The sequence below is a fragment of the Anabrus simplex genome, chromosome 1, assembly GCF_040414725.1.
Source record: "Anabrus simplex isolate iqAnaSimp1 chromosome 1, ASM4041472v1, whole genome shotgun sequence".
NCBI lineage: Eukaryota > Metazoa > Arthropoda > Insecta > Orthoptera > Tettigoniidae > Anabrus > Anabrus simplex.
The window spans coordinates 898721461-898745306 of record NC_090265.1 but is presented as its reverse complement, the minus strand read 5'-3'; the positions used below and the strand labels follow the sequence as shown (position 1 = coordinate 898745306).

At 38.6% G+C, this 23846-nt stretch overlaps 1 protein-coding gene across 2 annotated transcripts in view; it reads left to right on the top strand.

Annotated features, from left to right (window-relative positions):
• Ifrd1 (Interferon-related developmental regulator 1) overlaps positions 1-23846 on the top strand; it is a 168104-nt gene that overhangs the window by 47959 nt on the left and 96299 nt on the right. For both annotated transcript variants that reach the window (XM_067136610.2, XM_067136609.2), the window contains exon 5: positions 11068-11318. In XM_067136610.2, coding sequence (XP_066992711.1) covers positions 11068-11318 — 251 coding nt within the window. The remainder of the gene's footprint in view (positions 1-11067; positions 11319-23846) is intronic.

Here is a 23846-nt window from a genome sequence, read left to right as displayed (position 1 = left end):
AACTGTGTGGCGCTCTGCTCCAACAATGCTCGTGTTATGATAGGACATAAAAATGGGGTTTCAGCTGTTCTGAAGGAAGTTCAACCCGGTATTGCCATTATGGGTTGCATTTGCCACTTGATTAATCTAGCATCTGAAAAAGGTGGTGAAAGTTTACCACTTAAAGTTGATTAGATCCTTGTTGATATATTTAATTTCTTAGAGAAGGGTGTCAAAAAAAAAGAATGCTTTCAGAAACTTCAGAACTTGCACAATAATGAGGCAAAGAAAATTCTGAAGCATGTATGTACTAGGTGGTTATCTTTAGGCAAATGTTCGGATAGACTATTGGACCAGTGGGATCCTCTTCTTTCTTTCTTCAAGAAGGAAGTATTATTATGTACCCAAAACATTTCCACAAGTTTGACATCTTTCAGAATACCTGGAGTTGAACAAAGTGGATCCAAAGAGTATTAGAAGAAGATAATTCTTGATTCTGCTACTACACATGCCCCTAAAAGAATAGCATATTCTTCCAAATATGACAAGCCCATCCTAAAAAGTAAGACTTCTGCTAAAACACAAGAGGAAAAATTATGTTCCTGTCCTCAAACTTGAGCAAGGCCTTTTACACTTTCCTTCATGTGACTATTCCTGTATTTGACAAATTCAATGTGGCCATTTGGACTTCCCCACAAGTTCACTTTTTATTAGAACTTCTAATGGATTTGCTAAAGCAGTAGTTCACTATGTTTGTTAAGCCCAAAATTGTCAAAAGCTCCTTATTGCTTGAAGTTGAGTACAACTTGATTCAAAATTGAAGAAATGATGATTGAGTTAGTTATTGGCATTCATACTTCGAACATAGTGAATGGTCTCCAGGATACAGATAAATCCCTTTTCTTTTCATCAGTGGGAAACTACTTTTGTACTGCCTGTGACTACATCAACAAGTTTCCACTCAAGGATGATGTGTTAAAAGCATGTTCAAGTTGCTAGGTTAGACAAAATTGAAGATGCACAGTTCTCTTCCATTAGTTTTTTCTTGGAAAACTTTCCTATCAGAAGGGAATGAAACTACAGATGAGGTGGTGAATGAGCTTCAGAGGTAGTTCACAGCTCTTCATGTAGATGGCATTTTGGCTGCAAATCAAGATGCTGCATGCGATTCCAGTTGGACACAAATTTCAAGAATTCATGGAGCCGATAGACTTCTTAAGTAAAACCGAATTTCTAGAGTAATGTTTTCTATTCTCACCATACACCATAGCATGCAGAATGTGAATGTGCTTTCAGCCTGGTAAAGAAAAGTAGAACAGAGTTCAGATCATCCATGTCCGATGAATCTCTGGATTCTGTTTCTCTTTTGAAGACCAAGATTTCTGGTCCCTGTAATGGCAAAACATTTTCTCAAGACTTTTTGCAGGAAGCTAAAAAGGATACAACTATGACTTTAAAGTTGAACTAGCATGCGATTTGCAGTGTGTATTATATTATTTCTTGCCTGTGTTATGTTAGACAAGTTTTATTGTGTAAAGCCTTTTTCAATTATCGCATATCTGCTTAACTTATCAAGGAAGTCCTGTTATGTATGCTCCAAACCAATATTCACCACGCCTGCTGCTGTTTAACATGGATTTCTTCTTGATTGTTATGTTTATCTACAAATCATTAGCCTGTGCTGTAAGTAGATATGATTTCATTGAAGTTCATTGAAACAGGTTCCAAGAAGGATATTCTGGGAATCATTAATGAACAAGGGGAGTGTGTATGCGAGGATCTTCAAAAGGCAGAAGTATTCAGTCAGCAGTATGTAAAGATTGTTGGTTACAAGGATAGTGTACAGGTAGAGGAGGTGACTAATACTAAAGAAGTATTAAAATTTACCTATGACAACAATGACATTTACAGTAAGATACAAAAGTTGAAAACTAGACAAGCAGCTGGAATTGATAAGGCTTCGAGGGAAATACTAAAGACAGTGGGTGGGGATATAGTACTACATCTGAAGTACTTATTTGATTATTGTTTGCATGAAGGAGTTACGTATGTTCAGTCCGTCAGCGATTCCGCTGGTGGGATCCTCAACAGCTCTGCCATCAGCTGCATACACCAACTGACCCTATGAGCAACATTTTCACACCATTCATAGCAGGGACTGGCCGCATAAGGATTAGCATCGCTCATACCTCAGTCACTTTCATATTGGCAAAGCCAAGGGTAAGACAGAGACAGATTTATGAAAGTAACAAAATTGCTCTAGCCTATACCAGAAGACATAGTGCACTGTAAACACTAGGACCAAATGAATGGAAAGTTGCTGTAGTAGCCCCTTTGTATAAAGGAAAGGGCAAGAGACATAAAGCTGAAAATTACAGGCCAGTCAGTTTGACATGCATTGCATGTAAATTTTGGGAAAGCATTCTTTCTGATTATATTAAACATGTTCTTAAAATTAATAACTGGTTTGATAGAAGGCGTTTTGGGTTTAGGAAAGGTCATTCCACTAAAGCTCAATTTGTAGGATTCCAGCAAGATATAGCAGATATCCTGGATTCAGGAGGTAAATTGGACTGTATTGCGATTGACCTATCTAAGGCATTTGATAGGGTAGATCATGGGGGAATACTGGCAATAAACAGTGCAATTGACCTATCTAAGGCATTTGATAGGGTAGGTCATGGGGGAATACTGGCAATAAACAGTGCAATTGGACTTGACAAAAGAGTGACTATGTTTTTATAAAATAGAACTCAGAGAATTAGAGTAGGCAAAGCTTTATCTGTCCCTGTAATAATTAAGAGGGGAATTCCTCAAGGCAGTATTATTGGACATTTATATTTTCTTATATATATCAATGATAGTGTAAAGAAGTGGAATTGGAGATGAGGTTTTTTGCAAATGATGTTATTCTGTACAGAGTAATAAATAAGTTACAAGTTTGTGAGCAACTGCAAAATGACCTCGATAATGTTGTGAGATGGACAGTAGGCAATGGTATGATGATTAACGGGGTTAAAAATCAGGTTGTGAGTTTCACAAGTAGGAAAAGTCCTCTCAGTTCCAATTACTGCGTTGATGGGATGAAAGTTCCCTTTGAAGATCATTGTAAGTACCTAGGTGTTAATATAAGGAAAGACCTTCATTGGAGTAATCACATATATATGATTGTAAATAAAGGGTACAGACCTGTGCACATGGTTATGAGGGTATTTAGGGGTTGTAAGGATGTAAAGGAGAGGGCATATAAGTCTCTGGCAAGACCACAAATAGAGTATGGCTCCAGTGTATGGGACCCTCGCCAGGATTACTTGATTCAAGAACTGGAAAAAATCCAAAGAAAAGCGGCTCAGTTTATTCTGGGTGATTTCCGACAAAAGAGTAGCGTTACAAAAATGTTACAAAGTTTGGGCTGGGAAGACTTGGGAGAAAGGAGACGAGCTGTTCGACTAAGTGGTGTGTGATATAGATGTTGATTCTCATAGGAAACCTGAAATATTTGTCCCGAATGAGTAAATTTATAATAATAATATAGTTGGTCTGTTATTGGACATTATGAATTTTCCAGCTAACTCATTCCTGATTCCCAGCTTTTCGCCCCAGTATGCTAAATTGGGCTCATCATTTGATAAATCACACCTGCCAAGACGTATGGCTAGTGCATACCGTGGAGGCCACTGCGTTGGCTACTTGGAGCCACCGGCAGTGCCAGTGCACTAGAGAGACTTTCTCATGTTCAAAAATTGATCCCTGCCTGGCCATCAGATGATATATATTGCACTAGCTATGCGTCTTGGTAGGTGTGCTGTTTACCAACTGATGAGCCCAGTTTAGCACACTGGGGTGAAACGCTGGCAACCAGGAACGAGTTTGCTGGAAAATTTATAATGTCCAAAAAACAGACCAACTACCTAGTCTAGCCATAAATACTGTTACAAACTTTTGACAAACACTGTACAACCGGTTTGGCAGGTAAAGAACTACCAGTGCGCACACGTTAACCTTGGACCATTGTTAACTTGCCTATGAAAAAGGAAGCATCTAGCTCCAGGTTTCAACATGGAATGGGGTGATTATGAAAGTCGTGTTGCAGTAATAGCATTACATAAAGTTGGAAAATCTCCAAGTGATATTTTCAAGACTCTGCAAAAGCTGAATATCAGTCGTATGTTTGTGTACCGGACCATTGAGTGATTCACTGCAACTGGGACTGTAAAGGATCGTCTGAGGGAGGGTCGCCTAGGCAGTGTCAGGACTTTAGCAGCAAAAAAGGCAGTGGCGGCTCTTATTCGGAGAAATGCAGTGCGGAAGCAGGCTATCATGGCCTGTGAAATGAACATTTCAAAAAGTTCAATCTCGAGGCTTCTATCAGAGGACCTTGGACTACAGGCTTATCGCTGACGAACAGGACATTACCTTGACGCGCGCCTGAAGAACCTGAGAGTGCTTAAATGTCGACGTGTCCTGCAGCGTTACGCACAAAATGGTCATCGAAACATTCTCTTCACTGATGAAAATGTATTCACTATTGAAGAATCTTTCAGTGTGCAATACGACAGGGTTTATGCATCATCATCATCATCTGGTGAGGCCAGTAAAAAAGGTTTTGAAAGTTCAGAAGGCCCATCATCCCTCCTCTTGTGATGATGTGGTGGAGGGTGAGTTGTTCTGGCACCACCCAGCTGCATTTCTGCTAAAAGTGTGTTAAAACCAGCGCTAGAGTGTATGAAAGCACCGTTTTGGAGCCTGTTGTAAAGAACTTAAGTGGCACATTGTTTCTAAACCAACCCTGGACTTTCCAGCAGGATTCTGCTTCAGCCCACAAGGCTAGGTCAACTCAAGGGTGACTTCAGCATCATGTCCCCGACTTCATTTCAACTGAAGATTGGCCCAATAGCCGTCCGGACCTGAACCCTTTGGACTACCGACTGTGGTCAGTGCTTGAGGGTATCGTCTGCAAGAAGACACACCCCACCATTGGAAGTTTAAAGCGTTCCTTATTGTCAGCACTGGCGGATTTCCCCCTGGATGTCCCTCCGTTCCGCCATAGATGAGTGGCCACAAAGACTCAGAACCTGTATCAGTGCCACGGTGATCATTTTGAAAACTGATTGGTGATTTGTGTAAAGAATGGTTGTAAGAACAATATACTAACAGCAAATTAAAATACTTCTCATAATACTTGCATTTTTCACTTTTTAAGTTGTAACAGTATTTATGGCTAGACTAGGTATATTGGTATTATAAATGTACTCATTCGGGATAAATATTTCAGGTTCCCTGTGGGAATCAACATCTATATCATCTGATGCCCATGCAGGCATCAGTTTTTTAATATGAGACAAAGTCTCTCATAGTGCATTGGCACTGCTGGTGGCTCCAAGTAGCCTACACAATGGCCTCCACGGTATGCACTAGCCATGCGTCTTGGTAGGTGTGCTATTTACCAACTGATGAGCCCAGTTTAGCACACTGGGGTGAAACCCTGGCATCCAGGAATAAGTTAGCTGGAAAATTTATAATGTCCAATAATGGACCAACTATGTCGGTATTATAAATTTACTCATTCAGGACAAATATTTCAGGTTCCCATTGGGAATCAACATGTATATCAAGCCGGGGTATTGTGATGTTTGGGACATCACTGAATGTTTTTAATTATTGAACTATATATTTAATCACTGATAGGTCATTTTTAAATTAATATGTGTATGTATATATAGGGTTTTATCATCCATTTCAATCATCATTTCATTTCTTTGTATCGCGGCTATAACGTATTCTGAACGAACAAATTATTGGGTAAAGTATTTCAACATCATGCATATTTATAACTTGCAGTAAATTTTCCAATAGCCGTTGTGAGGTGATCAGAGTCAGCAGGCTAATTTCGGCCCAATTCCAGGAAAAGTACGTCATCTAGGTTACGAGAGACCTTACCCTCTCTACCTCATGAAGAGACAGTTAATACATTATTAACACCCACTTTTCAAACTCCGCTTCGGGACGCTTTATTTCAGCGGGAAAGTTCAGCCTATGTGAATGAACGTAATGAAGCAACGTGATGGATTCACAGCAATACATAGGAGAAGGGATGAGACCTCGAATCTTACTGGACCATGTGATATGGCTGATGGAAGGAGACTTTTGAACCAATATATACCACCGACAAGAGCTGGAGAGGACATTCATACTCTTATTCTTACTCGTGAGCAGATTGTCACTTGTATTCGGACATTCTGATTCTGATTCTCACTCTTGGAAGACACTCTTACTACGATTCTACGTCTGCACATCGGAGAAGATTTTAACTTAGTTCACTTCGCATCTGAGTATATTCTACTCAAAAGTTACTCTCATTGGGACTTGTTATCTCAATGACGAGAGGTAGTCAACGGGAGACCGGTTCTGACTAGTATAGGGGAGGAGAGCTTTTATTATGAATTTAGCTACGCTACTGTTCCGTAATACGGAAGAATACAAGTGTATTCTCTCCATGAACATAACCCATGGTGGTTTCGCATTTAAAATTAGGACTCATTACGACTTTATGTAAGGAGTACAGTAGGAAGTGTTAAGGACAGGAAATGTAGAAGTAGGACTGGAATCCAACAACAGAGAAGGCAGCCGGTACGAGATCCACACATCATCAGCTTCAAGACAAGAGAGTCTACATATGGTGAGCTTATGGCATAAGTTACTGCAAGTCTTCGCGCAACAGTTCATTTTTAAAAGTAATTTAATTCAATTTTTCTTTTGCTTCCGTAAGTTCAGATGTCGTTAAAATGCCGTTAGGTCACGTTTTTCATCTTAATAAATAGCTGTTTTAATTTGTATTTTATGAAATGATTATTAATGATCCTTAAATTCCAAGTTAGTGTACTTAATGATTTGTGTTCTGTTCACCTCACCCCTGGGAGTTTTTTGAGTCTCATTATGTATTATTATTATTATTATTATTATTATTATTATTAATTATCTACTTTTGTTTTCAAGCCATAAGCTTGAAGACTGGCGCCCTTGGGATACTGTTTATGGATAAACAATGACATATCATTTATTTATTTTAATATTAAAGTGACCCGCCACGTTATAATTTTGTCATACATCTGTGGGCCAAGTGGGTACGTCACAGTATGTTGAAACTCATTAGATTTTTTGTCGGGCGTAAGTTTTACTGATAGCCCTTTTCGAAAGTTGGCAGGTATGAAAATTAAATATCATTCAGAAATTAGATAATGGAATCTCTGCAAGCAAATTAGCCATTGATTACGTAATAGGAGTGCAAACAGTGCGAGACGTAAAAAACATTTAGAGATAAAAATTTCATGATGTTCCGTATTGAACTGTATCACAATTAAATTGAAATAACAAATAACGTAGTTCAACCTATTCAATACAAGTAAGAACATTTCATAAAAACAAAGGATTACCACAGAAAGCAGTGCTGCTTTTGGATAATGCACCTTCACATCCAAACGAAAGTTTGTTAACTTCCGATGATGGACTCATTGTTGCCAAATTTCTTCCTTCGAATGTGACAGCACCGATACAGCCTATTGATCAGGGCGTTATTGCATCTGTGAAGCAATGCTATAGATTGTATTGAATAGGTTTAACTACGTTATTTGTTATTTCAATTTAATTGACATTTTCACAAGGTACTGCGGTAATGATCCTGGCCCTACGAAACTGAAATTTATGAAGACGTCATCTTATCGGGAGCATGATTCTCTGCTCCTGTAATGGTTTAACCGTTTTAATGCTTCATCAGGGTGGCTTACTAGCTTTAAATGGCGACATGGTATCCATCAATTAAGTGTGGAAGGAGAGCATCTTGGTGCGAATACAGAAGCGTCTGCATCATTTTGCAGCAGCTTTAAGAAATTTATAGAAGCAATAAATGTTCTTCTTGATCAAATTTATAATGCTGATGAATCAGGGCTAATGTGAGAATGTCTTCCTACAAAAACCTCTTGTTTCACAAAAGGAAAAGTCTGCTCCTGGACACAAATTGTCAAAAGAGAACGCGTTACAATCATGCCTCCGGAAACCACAAAATTAATCTTGTAATAAATCGGAAAGCCATTCAAGGGGACTGAAGCCAAAACCATGCCTGGTTGTTTATTACAATCAGAAGGGGGCATGGATCACTAGGGAAATATTCCTCAATTGGTCTCAAGAACATTTCATACTGAAAGTAAGAACATTCCTTAAAAAACAAAGGATTACCACAGAAAGCAGTGCTGCTTTTGGATAACGCACCTTCACATCCAAACGAAAGTTTGTTAACTTTGGGTGATGGAGTCGCCAAATTTCTTCCTTCGAATGTGACAGCGCTGATACGGCCTATGGATCAGGGCGTTACTGCATCTGTGAAGCAATGCTAGAGATTCCAACTCCTAAAAAATTTGATTGGAGAAATTTTTGTTACTCTATGAAATTTCTGGAAACAATATTCTTTATTGGATGCAGTATATGGAGTAGCAACAGCCTGGGGAAAAATAAAACCATACACCCTATCCCAATCATGGAGGAAAATTCTACCGCAAATAGAAGAGCAGGATATCCGCGAAGAAGACAGTTCTCAAGAAATTCTTGTTCATGCTAAGGAAGCTGAAATGTTCGAACAATTTGGCGAGGATAACTTAACTGAATGGTTTTTGAGTGACTCGTGTGAACAAGGCTTTCAACATTTAAGTGATGAAAACATTGCTAATGTCCGTGCTGCGAATGGTAGTCATGTTGACGATTTAAGTCAGGTTGAAGAAAAAGGTGACGAAAGTGTTTCTCATTCTGAGGCTCTAGAGTATACAGATACCCTGTTGGATTATATGGGACAGAGGGGGTTTAAATATGGTGACATTATTGCAGCGTGCAAAATACGTCTCGAGGTAAGGAAGCAGATGAACAATCAAAAGCAGACAGACTTCTTCAGAGCACAATAATATAGGTGGGTTATCTTTATAAACGTATTATAGCCTATTTTATATGGTACTGTATTTTTTTTAAAATTATAGCAGCCATTTTCTTGAAATAAACACATGCTTTTGGATTATCCGTGTTTGCCGATTACCTGCGCCATTCATCTCTGTCATTAACCCGGATAATCTAGAGTATACTTTATGAAATTCATTTGGTGTCCATTGCTATCTAAACTTCATCACTTATAAATATTTTTTTCACTTTACAAAGGAGATATATGTCCAATTCAATACATACATATTTATTCATTTGGCTCGAAAATATTACACATTAGGTTACAAATAAGAAACAAATGCGAATTACTTTCAATGATTTCCAACCTGTTGCCTATCAAGTATGATAATCTCATTGCAATAATATTTCAGTATTAATCCTAAGAACCCGGGAAATTGGAACTGTAAAATGAAGATGATGAGAAAGTGATACTGTTCATGAATTTCCCTGTATCCCTAAACTTTCACATAATGAATAATGGTCTAAGAATTGGCAAATGTAAAACAAAATTTCTGGAGTTTTTTTTATAACTATTTACCTCATTTGCCACATATTGAATCTTGACTAATCCACTTTACAGTTCGTGTCAGTTTCAACAGATCACGGTCGATTATCACTGAAATATTATTGCAATGAGATTACCGCACCTGACAGGCAACTGGTTGGAAATCATTGAAAGTGATTCGCATTTGTTCCTTATTTGTAACCTAATGCGTAACATTTTCGAGCCAATGAATAAATTAAATATGGCAGCAATTACAAAGAGATCTGCAGAAACGACTTGATCATGTTGATACCGGTACGAAATAAATTCAGTCAAATAATATTATATAATTGGTGGGGGTGTGGGAGATATTGTTGAAATGTCATCTTTTTTCCCTTTGCATTAGGATGTTGCTCATTATATAGTACAGAAATTCATTCTGCTATATAACGAACAATAACATGTTTTTATATTAGATTCTTCTCTTTTTTTTTCCAGTTTGGAATGATAAGTCATTATTTCCACTTTCAAGAAGCAAGAATTATAGCATTTTGAAGAATTTTTAGAGTATTTTAACATTTTTATTTTCATTTATTGCATGTAATCTTTATTGTCAGACCGATAGAAATCCACAACGGACAATATAATTTTTTTTCTTACATGTGGTCAAATTTGCTAAATATATTTCATAACCAAACTGACCAGCAGTTGTTCTTGACTAAGAAAGGGTAAGGAAAGCTTTTATATCTGGGAGTCTTGGGTTTCAAAGATTTGTGCAGGAACACAATACAAAACTATGATAATTAGGAGAAAATATTTCTTAACGTGTCTCAAGCACAAGGAATGCACCAGTCTTCGCACCCACCCCTACAGCCTTGCATGTATCCCCGTGTACCTCACGGCCAAGAACACATGGAAACGAGAAGGGATTGGATACAACAGTTGTACCTATAAATTTCTACTTCAGTACAGAATTATCCTTGCAAGGAGTGTTATGCAGTAAAAATTACCAGAAGTGAAACTATCACAAAGTGTATTTTTAATTCAGCTAGTGAATGAATTTGGAAAAGATGGGTTTAGAATAGATGGACATATACACAGTCACCAGAATTAGGTTTTGGTCTAATATTTGAAAGTCTTTTTTTTAACTTATTTTATGGCATTTTCCCATAAATTTAAGGGCATTTTATTGATCATTTTCAGTGAAATTTTAGGTCATCAACGTCTGCCCTTTACTGTGTTGTTGTTATTTAATTAATATTGTTTATTAAACATTTCATTGAGAAAGTAGTCTTACCAAATATAACTCATGGTTTCTTCTGGTTCAGATAATTATCAACAAGATAAAACACACTTATTATATTACTCTTGATAATACACCTGTTCTCTTATTCCTAACTCGATCGTTTGACTTGTTGTATGAATGTAGGATGGAGTATGGTAAATGGCGAGGGTGTTTATGTAACCCGCCATTCGGTCGACCCTCTCGGACGGACGTGGTTGGTCGAGGGTGAGCACGGCACTCACCTATCGTACATGGTGTGATTGAAAAAACTTTTGTAAACTGTTTTTGCTTTGTTGTTTTTTTTTTTTATAAATGTCAGCAACGTTATATTTTATTCCAGTGTTGTTGGGCTCTGGGACTTTGCAGCTTCCTGGCAGGAGGTGAGATGGCAGATATCTTCAGTTATATGCAGACACTTTGTTCCATCTTCATGGCCTCTTGTCTCAAGGGCAATGGTGCAGTTCCTATTCTCTCACCTGAGGTGGCAAACTTCCATGCAGCTGCCCTTTCAGCGTGGAGTTTACTTCTCACTTTAATGACTCCAAGTGAAGTTTACTCCGCCTTTTCCGAGGGAAATAATACATTTTCACCGTAAGTGGATTTCAGAATGCTTGTATCCTTAAAATTATAACAGAACAACTTCTATTAATATCATAGAAGCATATTTTTTATTGGATTTTGTAACGTTAGTTGTGACCTGGCATCAAACTTGGAACCCTCTAATCTGAAGGCTGTTATACTGAGTTTTCAGCTAAGGACCTAGACTAACATTGTAACTAATTAATATTATAATTATTTCAGTTGGATTTACTTGCATATACTGCCTGATGCAAAATATGTAACACCCAAATTTTTAAAAGCTGAAAGTTTATTTAACCCGCTGTTGGTCGAGCCTCCTGGACAGATGCTGTTGGTCGAGGTTGAGCGCGGCGCTCACCTTATCGTACATGGCGTGATCCAGAAAACATTTGTAAACTGTTTTTGCTTTGTTATTTGTTTTTTGGGTTTTTCTTTTTGCTATTTTTATTTTATTTTCACTTAATTTTATTAAGTGTTTAATACTGCGCCCTTACTGCATCCAATAACGGCGTAATCAAATTCTCCGACTACTCAGATGATCTCAGGGTATATTTTATTGTAATAATTCGCTTAACGTGGATCCTGATGAGTGGTGCAGTTGCTTCTATAAATCGTGATGTAATATTTCCTCCAGTGGACGTTTCCACATTATGCACCTGATTTAAGGATTTGGAAAGACCAGAAATGCATCACATTTATCAATAAACTATTCTACCATTCCTACCTACAGATAATTACATTACACATAATAAATCTTAACTAAATGGTTTATTAAACAATAATAAGTACAGGAAAGAGAAAAAAGGCTTAGCATTTTGTTTTGTAATTCGTAAAATCCAAATAAATAACATGGGAGTATCTCTATTTTACAGTTCTGTTTTCCAATCATGATCACCTGCTGTTTGATATGAGCTAACCTTGTATTTCTACTTTTCATTCTGACAACTGAACTAATTTCTTACAAATCATGTCCACAGATATGCTGGCATCTGATGAAATCCCCTTAATTAGAATATATTTCCTATCTTCCAACATTTAAAATTAATATTTCTGACAACTGAATTGTTCTTTTGGCATGGTTATTTATTCTGGTTACCGTTGAATGATTTGCTAAGTTTTCTAGTTTCCCTGCCATATGAAATTCTGGCATCAATTTGCCTAACCATACTGCATTAAATTATTTCAAACGTATCTCAAAAGCTCTGGTAATAAATATCTATGACTGAATTCTAATTATATCAGTTTTCAATTAATTACAACTCTCATTTAAGTCTATGTGTTCTACTCTCAATGAAATAATATTCTCTTAAAGGTAATCACTTCTTAAGATTCCTTGGACAGCTTAATTATAACTCTGGATATCGATATTGATCATTTCCACATCATACTCTGCACATTACCTGGTGACATGCATATGTGAACTTCTTATTAAGGATAATTCCTAACATAATAACTTTATTTTCAACATATGGTTTTAGTGAGAATTATCTGACTTCATTTTCACCAGTCTTGGTTAGATATGCCTGCATTATATTTATCTACTTCCTCGATGAGATTTCTTTTCATGACAATGCTTCCTGTACACGATCCAGTCTTAATATATATATTTCATACTCATTCTCCCTCTTCTTTGCTTTCTTCATATCAATTCCCTTCGACGATTTCTCATTTCTTTCATTAAAATATGTAGCTCATTTAATTCAACCATAATACCTTCATATCGTAGCCATTCTTCTTAGATATCATAATCTCTTCTTGTAAATACATTTCCCACGACGTATTTTATTCAACTAAAATCACTTCACGGGATCACATATAACTTTCCCATGATGATATCTAACCTCCTAGTATACTATGATACTCCTTCCTGTTTCTGCATTGACAAGAAATAACATATGTTTGCTGCATATCTCTAACTATATTACAGTGACTTTCAACACATATACGTTAGGTTACTTGACCCATTTGTGATATCCACTTCTCATCACATGATCTTTTTATGTCGTAGTAAACTATACCCATTCCTGATATCAGTAGCAAGATTACCACAGTTATTGCATCCAGTAGCGTAGCCAGGATTTCGGTTTGGGGGGCTCATTAAGGTAGTACAGTAGAGTCTCATTAATCCGAACTAATTGGGACCGGGGTCTGTTCGGATTACGAAATTTTCGGATTAACTGGAAAATATTTTCTAATAATAATGTATGTACGTCCTGCTAACTACTTATACAGTTTACGAAGATGCCTAGGTGCCGGGATTTTCTCCCGCAGGAGTTCTTTTACTACGTGCCAGTAAATCTACTTACACGAGGCTGACATATTTGAGCACCTTCAAATGCCACTGGACTGAGGCAGGATTGAACCTGCCGAGTTGGGGTCAGAAGTCCAGCGCCTCAACCGTCTGAGGAAAATAGTTTCTACAGTACAGTACAGTACATACTGTAATTTGAAATGTCCATTCTTTAGCAGTAACATTAATAAAATACTGTATAAAATTACAGTAGGGTAGTTAAGAACCCGTAGAGGAGAAAACGACAATGAATGACATTAGCGAGTGGATGGAAGCTGACTGTCATCAAATACAAACAGATCACGAAATTTTAGCTATGGAGGAGAAAGAATCTGGATTTGATGAGGAAGAGAGTGACAACGAAGAAGACCACAATGAACTAGTGTCACATTCAGATGCCGCAGCCGCCTTGGAATTGCCGCACGCTACGTCGAGCAACACTCCGCTGCTATGCCCACTGATGTGATGTTTATGAGATGCTGGTTTAACACTGCATCTTTGAGTAGGTTCCAATCACTACGGCAAAAGAAACTAACGGACTTTGTAAAGATAAACGACCAGTGATTGATGGTTTATGATGTGTAATTATGTTTACATTAAGCTTTTACTAATAAAATGCAAGTAAATCTTCATTCTATAATATGTTCTTTCATTTCAATAAGGAGAATTAAAAAAAATTGAATATTTCAGTTCGGATAACTGGACTTTCGGATTAACAGGAGACTAGTGTACTTCATCCAGAATTTTTTTTTATTATTATTTTTTTTTTTATAGGTGCCCAATCTTCCTGAGTTTAGGTGGTATAGATTACCTAGAATACCACTGGGTGCGAACTGTGTCGCACCTGTGAATTTGGCCCTGTTTTACGGCCAGGTGCCCTTCACGACACGAACCCTATATGGAAGGATGTAATCACTGTTGTGTGTTTATTTGGTAATTGGTAGTGTAGTATGTTGTCTGAATATGAAGAGGAAAGTGTTGGGTCAAACACCCAGTCCCCGAGGCAGAATAATTAATCAGGCGCGATTAAAATATTCGACCCAGTCGGGAATCGAGCACGGGACCCTTTGAACCAAAGGCCTCAACACTGATTATTCAGCCAATGAGGCAGACTCCGTAAGCTAATAGTAATATACATTATATATAAAATGCTTAATAAAAGTGCATTCCTTAAAACTCCTGGGGTGACTGGACTTCTTGGACAACAACCCACCCCCGTACCCCAACCTCTGTTACTCCCATCCCAGCATATCTGCAGCATTTCATATATTCCGAGTACAAGTGAAATGAATGCAAGAATAAACAGTTTGAGTAAAGATGCAATATTCTGGTTTAGAATAAATACGGTAATTTTATTATAATAACGGTCATGTGATAAGCTATAAAGAAGTGACATTTTATGCAAAATATGCGGCAAAGAAACACATACACACACGCGTCGAATAAAGGTTTCTCGCCCTTCTTCTCCATGGCTAGATGATGAAACCAAGAAAATGATGGCCCACCGTGACTCGTTATTTCGACATTATAAACAAACCTTTGATGACACAGACTTCGAAACTTACCGCATCTTAAGAAATTGCACAAAGCAGTTGATCAGAAATAAAAATGTACATATTTCTGGAATTTAGCTAACAACTTAAATTCTAATTGTGCATGGGAACAATGTACACTACAGCTCTGGGAATAGGAAAACATCAACAGAGACAGACAACTCCTGACATTCCACTTGAACTGAACGATTACTTTAGTAGAATAAATATTCAACCTACCCCAATTAACTGCACCGACACACCGCCCTCCCCTCCAGCCAGTCCACCATTCACATTTCACAGTGTCACAGAAAATCAGGTTAAAAAGGCTTTGTACTCGATGAAATCAAAGGCTACGCATGTAGATGATATTACTTTTATACATAATGTTATGGGTGCTGTCCTGCCTATACTGACGCACATACTGAACTACTGTTTACTAAACGGAACTTTCCCTACTGTCTGGAAAACAGCCAATATTGAATATTATACTGGTACCTAAGAGTTTAGACCCACAATCACCCTCTTGACTATCATCCTGTGTCCATACTCCTGCACTTTCTAAAGCCTTTGAACGTTTAGTATACGAGCAAGTTCTGGAATACCTAATAAAAATGCTCATTTGGACCCTTTGCAATCTGGATTTAAGAAGGGTCACAGTACCGCGACAGCACTTTTGAAGGTTACTGAAGACGCTAGAATCGCTATAGACAAATGACTGCTCACTATACTTATCCTTCTTGACTTCAGTAGCACCTTTGACACTATAGAAATTCCGACTATGATAAAGAAAATGGAACTGCTAAATTTCAACCTGGTTGCACGTAAGTATTTTAGTTCTTATCTGAGTAACCATCAACAGTGTGTAACAGTAAACAAGGCCTCTAAATGGAAAATGAAACTTAGTGGTGCCCGACAGGGCAGTAATCTAGGGTCCTTACTTTTCTGTATTTATATCAATGACATAAGGTAAATTCGGTACAGATTCCGCTCCGGTGTAATGTCGCATACACTGTAGGCACAGGTTCCCATCGTTAGAGCTATATGGCACTGTGTATGGTTTTTTTCAGTTTCTAAGGAACTACTTGTCTGCGTGTGTGATGGAATTTGCTAGTATAATGCCAATTATAGCCAATATCTTGTTGAGAGTACATGTTCCCGGTTAAAGTCACGCGGCTGTGAGCTTGCATCCGGGAGATAGTGGGTTCGAATTCCACTGTTGGCAGCCCTTAAGATGGTTTTCCGTGGTTTCCCATTTTCACACCAGACAAATGCTGGGACTGTACCTTAATTAAGGCCATGGCCGCTTCCTTCCCACTGCTAGGTCTTCCCTATCCCACCGTCGCCATAAGACCTATCTGTGTTGGTGCGACTTAAAGCAAATTATTCATTAGTTTCCCTCGCAAGCCTGGGATACAGAATATATTAGTATAAAGTTACAATTTTATGACGCTAATATTCGTATGTATAATTTTTTATTAACGTGGCAGAAACGAACGACATGGAGCTGTTGCCAATTCAACACAGTTTTGAGGGCCACCGACCCAAGTCGGGTTTTGAACCTGCGAACACAGCGACTCAACCAACTGATCCACATGAAAAGGAGGCGTTTGTGATTATTGTTATAAATAGATTCAGTTAGTATGTTCACAAAGATTTTATGAGGAGCAGTTAAAAGGCGTACGTTTTCCAACTGTCCTAAATGCACAAGGCTGAACAGAAGAACTAGCTGAAAACTAAAGAGCCTTGTAGGGATGTCGCTTCCTTCTCTGTTCACTTTTCCAAACCAAACTCCATGGGGTAACAGCTCCGAAGTGCCATCACCTACCAAGCGACCGTTGTTCAGCCCGAAGTCCTGCAAATTGCGAGGTGTCCTGTGGTCAGCACGACGAATCCTCTCGGCCGTTATTCTTGGCTTTCTAGACCGGGGACGTCGTCTCATCGTCAGATAGCTACTCAATTATAAGCACGTGCGATGTGTGTACCTCGAACCAGCCCTCAGATCCAGGTAACCTGGCCGGTAATGAAACCCGGGGCCTCCAGTAAGAGGCAGACACGCTGCCCTTACATCGCGGGGCCGGATGGTTACTTTTAGGTCTCCTTATTTTAGAATTTGACTTAAGGCATCCTGCATTCAATGCCCGGCACTGACAGAGTTAAGAAAGGCAAGGGATCAGGAAGATACAGCCTTGTTTGTGGGTGCAATAGAGTTGGACATAGTCTCCCGTAATCGAAATATCTACGACCTGGCAGGTAGTCACCTTCACCGGGCATAGTACCAAAGTGGTTCCTTTTCTTAAGAAGACTATTTAGGTGAAGATTCTACTCCTCACAAACGAAGAACGATATTATCAATTTTACGAACAGTTTTAATAACGCAGTCAGTTTATGTTAATAGTTCAGAAGCTATGATTTCGATTGTTGGATATAATTGCATGGTAACAATCAAAACCATCAATATCTACAGAAGATCCGTCACCACACTCGCTAGGACCGGCTTTCTTTTCATACCCACCGGGGCGAGTTAGTCGTGCGGTTAAAGGCACACAGCTGTGTGCTTGCATCCGGGAGATAGTGGGTTCGAACCCCACTGTTGGCAGCCCTAAAGATGGTTTTCTGTGGTTTCCTGTTTCCACACCAGGCAAGTGCTGGACCTTAATTAAGGCCACAGCCGCTTCCTTCCCACTCCTAGCCCTTTCCTTTCCCATCGTCACTATAAGACCTACCGTGCGACGTAAAGCAAATTCTAAATAAAAAATAAACATATTTTCACAACCCCTTCCAAGGAAAAGTTGTATCCACGCTACTGGCCTGGACTTACACCCCACCTACTGAAATTATTTTGTGGGTACGCCACTGCATCACCTCACCATTTAAGGTACAAGATAAGCCCGAAGAATGGTTGGATACTCAAAATACACCACCATAAATGATCTGGTTATGGCTCAAAAGTACTAAAGAAAGGTAAGAGATGGGATCTAGTGTTTTAAGTAAAATCTGAATCAATAGAACGTGACTTCCCATTTAAAAAATGTGTCGTGCATCAACTGCGATTCAAGCCTCGGCCGTCTTGATGAGAAGATAGAACCATTGAAACTCGGTTATCACGCACGCTAATTACAAAATAGTTACCCGCTCTTTTGATGGTGCCATTTGAGGTTCCAATCAGTCCCCGGCCATTTGACAAAATTAGGTATAGGCCTACCTACAGAACTTAGGCACGCATCCGTGATCTGTCTTGCTACTGTTAGAATAAAAAACCTTTTCATAACTTACAGAGGATGCACATAGTTTTGTCCTTAGTGACAAAACGGTCCATTTTCAAAACAGTTACTTAACCTATATGGCACAAAATGAGGAACTAACGTGCAGCTCACAATCCTGTCACCGTCTTCCGAATGCTGCAACTTTAACACAGCACATCTCTCAACCACGGTAAAACCCCGGTTTCATGGAACCGATGTGAAAAATCTGACACGATGTTGCAAGCTTGCAACGTGTTTCTGGCCGTGGTCCCCGTTATCTCGGTCACGTTCCGGCCCCCTACTGAGTAATCCTTTGCTAATTGCCCTTTTCCTCATCTTTTGACATTTGTCAAAACAGCTACATTCCCAATACTGAGGCCTCTAGAGGAAAATATCTCCGCGCATCACAGTCCTAAGTGTTTTCCTTTCATTCAAGCAGTACAAATATAGAGAATTATGTATGACCCTATTGAGCCCTACTAGTAGATTCTTTGACGCTACGTTAATTTAATACGGCGTAAGTTTTTAAGTTGTTCGTACCACACGTAAAACAACGACTGATCTTCGCTCTAGTTTCAGGAAAAAATGGGGGGGGGCCTTCCCCCCCCCCGGATACGCCAGTGATTGCATCACATTCTCGTTAATACACACTATCAATTCTTCCAATCGATGTATATTGATCCTAATATATCTTAATCATGAGAGCTAGATTTTGAGGTTACACTTCACTGATTATATTAATATTATACTTGCCTATCTTCGACCATGACACAGTCGCGCAATCTCCCCAAATTGCCCAGACTGCCAGCAAATAAATAAATCAAAATGTGGAAGCATTCATCACGAAGAAAGCACAACAAGAAGGAAATTACAAGTATAACTTACCATAAACAGTGCAGGTGATGATAAACCCGTGGAACTTGGTCACTGTATAGAAATCTGAGTAACTACTCCAAGAACAAACAACACCATTAATTTTAAATAAGCGAGGAAATTTTATTTAGAAAAACATTTAAGTAGAATTAAAACTGAACATCCTCAGAACAAACTAGATTTTTAAAAACAGTTAACAAAACGTGCGCAGGGATCGGCTAATACCCCTAAGAAATTTAACTCATTGGGCCCAAGCCACGGAACCGTTCCGTGCTTCGTCTCGGTGGACCAAATGCCGGTCCACGGAACTGTTCTATTGTCTCATTTTACTACGTAATTCAGCTTTTCCTCAAGAGATGGCAGAGTGAGTTGCATTTGTGATTTGTGTAGGAACTCATTCTTTGCAATGTTATATGCTCTTTGCTAATAAATATTGATAGTGTGCTTGGTAATATTAGTTTGAAGTGGGCTCTCTCTAGCTTTGAGATTCGCTTGTAAACACGATGGCTGCCAGTATAGAACTGATATTTACCGATATATAACCCCTTTTAGGAAGTAATGATGATTAGGAATGTAATTTTTTCAGTGAAATTAGTACCGTAGTAATATTAGTACTAGTGTGAGCAATGCTCCTGAAGAACAAATAGATGTGGAAATCGAAGAGGAAGTGCTAAGAGAAGACTGTGTTGCAGCTCAGCAGGCGGACTGAGTACGATCCCGTGATGCTAATAAAATAAAATGTTTTACAGAATTCCTTGTTCCGCAGTTTGTGGTATGAAAGCCTTTTGTTTTCATGTATATTTAAATCTTTAATGGTCTTGTAAAGTAAGAAATTTCTCATGATATGAAGCGACACTATATTTCCTCCAAAATGCACCAATGCAGTTTCAGTCCAACAAATATGCAGGGCTCAATGGGTTAAGAAGAAAATAAAAGGCTACCACTTCTTTAGCAATTTACTCAAAGTTCATAGACCTTGGTCTTGCATATTTAATAGAGAAAATGAGCAAATTGTGCATGAATGGTACAGTCAGTATATGGTTAGTTGACTCTAGCACAGAACATAGTCAGTGATTCGGTCCTTTGCTTGCAAAACATCACATGATATCTGTCACATAGCCCACCACAGCGCTTACACACACATTCTTGTCCTGGAGAATGGAAACCTACTTTCTGGCATAATAGGTGGTGAAAACCATGTACTGCAAACCGAGTCATCACATGTCTGAGGTCGTTTGGTTGTTTCCAATCTTGTATGATCATGGCGTCGGTGGCATAGAACTCTTCCCAGATTTCTTCTCTCTTTGATACAAGTTCCATCACGGTATATCTGTACGCGGGTGTGGCTGGAAGTAGAAATTTTAGCCTTAATTCCTCTAAGTAGAATAGTTTCCTTGCCAATATGTAAACCAAGCGAGATGGAGTGTACTTGGAGACACACAAAACTTTCTTCAGAAATGATGCTTTAACTTTTTCTATGCTTGACAGTTGAACGTTAGTTAGGTATGGCCAGATGTTTTCTATTCCGTAGGTGATGACAGGTGAAACCTTGATGTTGAACAATTTTACTGCTGTTTTTAGTGATAATTTCCTCAGATGTTTTATGCTATTTGCGCTTCTAAATGCTGCGCTGACTCTGTCCTTAAGGTGGTGAGAAAATTTGTCTCCACCTGTTTGCAAGATCACTCCCAAATATTTCACATGTGATACTGCTGCTAGAGGAACTGTTCTATGGAAGAAAGTCGCCTGTTTCCCACCTCTTCTAAATGTCATAGTCACTGTCTTTTCTTTATTAATACATAGCTCGTTATTCTCTGCCCAGTCTGCCAACTGATTGAAAGAGGTTTGCAAATCCTCTTTCGATGTTGAGGCCATCTCAATGTCATCTGCATAGATATATATTTTATCTTTCTCTGAGTGCGTCGCCTCTATTACGTACGCTGTGGCCACTGTATATAAAAGGGGACTAAGTGGGTCACCTTGTAACAGCCCTACTGTTTGCTTTTTGGTTCTTGATCGGGAGATTCCATCGTCTATCACTATATATTTTTCGCTTAGTATGCTTCTTATAATGCAGCATATGGGATTATCTTGGCCAAGTAAATTTTCTAGTTTAGTTAAGATGATGTCTCTACTGATGGTGTCGAAGGCTTTGAGAAGTCAGCGAAAATCGTTTCCCTTTTGGTTTTGATAACGCATCTTCATGTCCCTTTGAAGACACTGAACAGCTTGCGTAATGCTTCTTCCTCTCCGGAAACAAATTGCTCTTCAGGTAGGTAAGTATCTACTAGGTCCGTAAGTCTTCTAGTAAGTAGACGTGCGAATATCTTAAATAGCGAGCATTCAAGTGCTATTCCTCTGTAATTTTTGGGATTCGTTGAATCCCTTTCCTTTATACAGCATTTTTATAGTAGATTTTCTCCAGTTGTTTGGGATTACTCCCTGGCAAAGGCATCTATTAAATAAGGTTGTGATTTTATCCCAGAAGTCATATCCCAATTCTTTGCTGTGTTCATTGTAAATTTCATCTGGGCCACACGCTTTCCTATCCTTGGAGCTCATAATTGCAGCCTTTACCTCTTCTACCAAGAATAAGTAGCTTTCTTCGAGAACTGTATGTGTTTATCTCAGAATCGACTGTGGGGCATGTGTTTCTTGATTGTAATATCGATGTTAGGTGTTCCTCCCAGATAGTCATGAGGATATGCCTAGGGAAGGATGGGTTTATCTGGTTAAAGACTCCGTAAGGGTTTCGTTCAGCATCTTCAATTTCCTCTCTTCTTCATCTTGGAAATTTCTTTTGGCATATTTAAACCTTTCAAAGAACTCTCTTATTTTTGGTATACCAATTAACAGCTTAAAATTCATTAACATTTATTTGATTAGAAACTCATTTCTCAAGTTCACAAGGAAACTCATTCCATATATCTGGAAAGGTAGTATAAATTAAATGAGTGACACAACAGAAGTAGTGAAAAGGCTCAAATAGGTGATAACACCAAGGTACCGAGCAGAAAAATTAAAGAAATCATATCAGGACAACTCGTAAAACAGAACAACGCACAACTCAAAAACAGTAATCATCACCAAGGCTACAGACCCACGCCATAACTACTCGGTTAACCCAATCACAAGGCACGAGCACGACAGTGCAAATAAAGTAAAAACAAAAGAAAAACAGATGAGAAAGAAACGGAAATTGAACATTAAGTAGGGAAATAAATACATTAAAACCCCAAAATGAACAAGGAAAAAACCTATTACTTAAGTCCTTGTGGAAACTTCCTCGCTAGTTTACCTCATATCAAAATTTTTTTTTTTTTTTTTTTTGAATTTCAAATGCCTAAAATAATCATAATGCTGATAGTTTATAGTGATCATAATGTAGTTAAAATACTACCGAAGTATAACATAAAAATCATTGGCTTTAGAAAAGCATTAACATGTTGAAAATACATTAGACGTAGTTTTTAGAACTTGGTAAACATTAGTGGCCAAACGAAAGTCATTTCTCCGAAAAATCAAAGACACAGTTTCCAAACTTTTCTTATACCAGACGTAAATTCTTTTTTTTAAAGCAAGGCGAGGTGCCCAGCTGAAACCCCCAGAATAATAAAATAGTGCAGAACTTACAGTCTTGATGATTTGGTCGAGATATCCAATGCAGACGACCACGAGTGTATGTATCACACCATTCAAAGTATAATCAAATAAAATTTGGAGAATGTATCAGTTATGAAGGGATTCAAATAAAACAAAGCACTCCAGGAAAGGAACCCGGGAGGATAGTTCCTTCTGCCTTTGTCCATGGTTGTCCTTGAATTTACGACGAAGTGCGAGCACAAAGCGCAACCAGCCTGCATGTTTCACAGCCAGCAGACTTCTTCCCGCTTCTCACCAGGGCACACTTCAGTTTGTATATCCCTGATTTGTTAAATTGGTTGTCAAAACTGTAACCAAAGATACATTGGACAATCAGGAAGAAACATATCCGTTAGATATAAATAACATATAAACGCATAAAAGTACGGGACAGACGTGCCAAGTCTCCCGATTGAAGCGGGTGACTCCCGATTTTTCATTGTTCCTCCCGATTTTCAGAGCAGTATCTGTAATTTTCGTATTATTTTAAACTCCCGCGGATTTCCTCGTTCTGTCGATGTATGGCTGATCGATAGTAGTTATAATAATGATACCAGATGGCAGTACGGGGCACGGTGGCCAGTCATGTGCTCCTCTTTGGTCTATAATACAGTCATTCTCTTTGCGAGCCAGTCAAGTGGGTAACCTTGTAACCTAACCTCAGAAGTAGCACGCCATAGTTGTCTATTATACCCGGGTCAGGACCTGCAGAAGTGCTCGTGTTGTGTCTTTATATTTGTTTTGGCCAAAATGTCAAAAAGGAAATATGATGCAGTGTTTAAATGCGCTTATAGTGAAGAGTTTCCGTGTTTGAGTGAATCCAGGAAGGGACCCACGTTTGCGTTATATACTGTATTTAGGTGTGATTTTTCAGTTCCCCATGATGGGAAGTGCGATATACTCAAGCATGTGCAAACGAAAAAAACATAAGGAGAATGTCTAGAAAGAAACCAGAAAC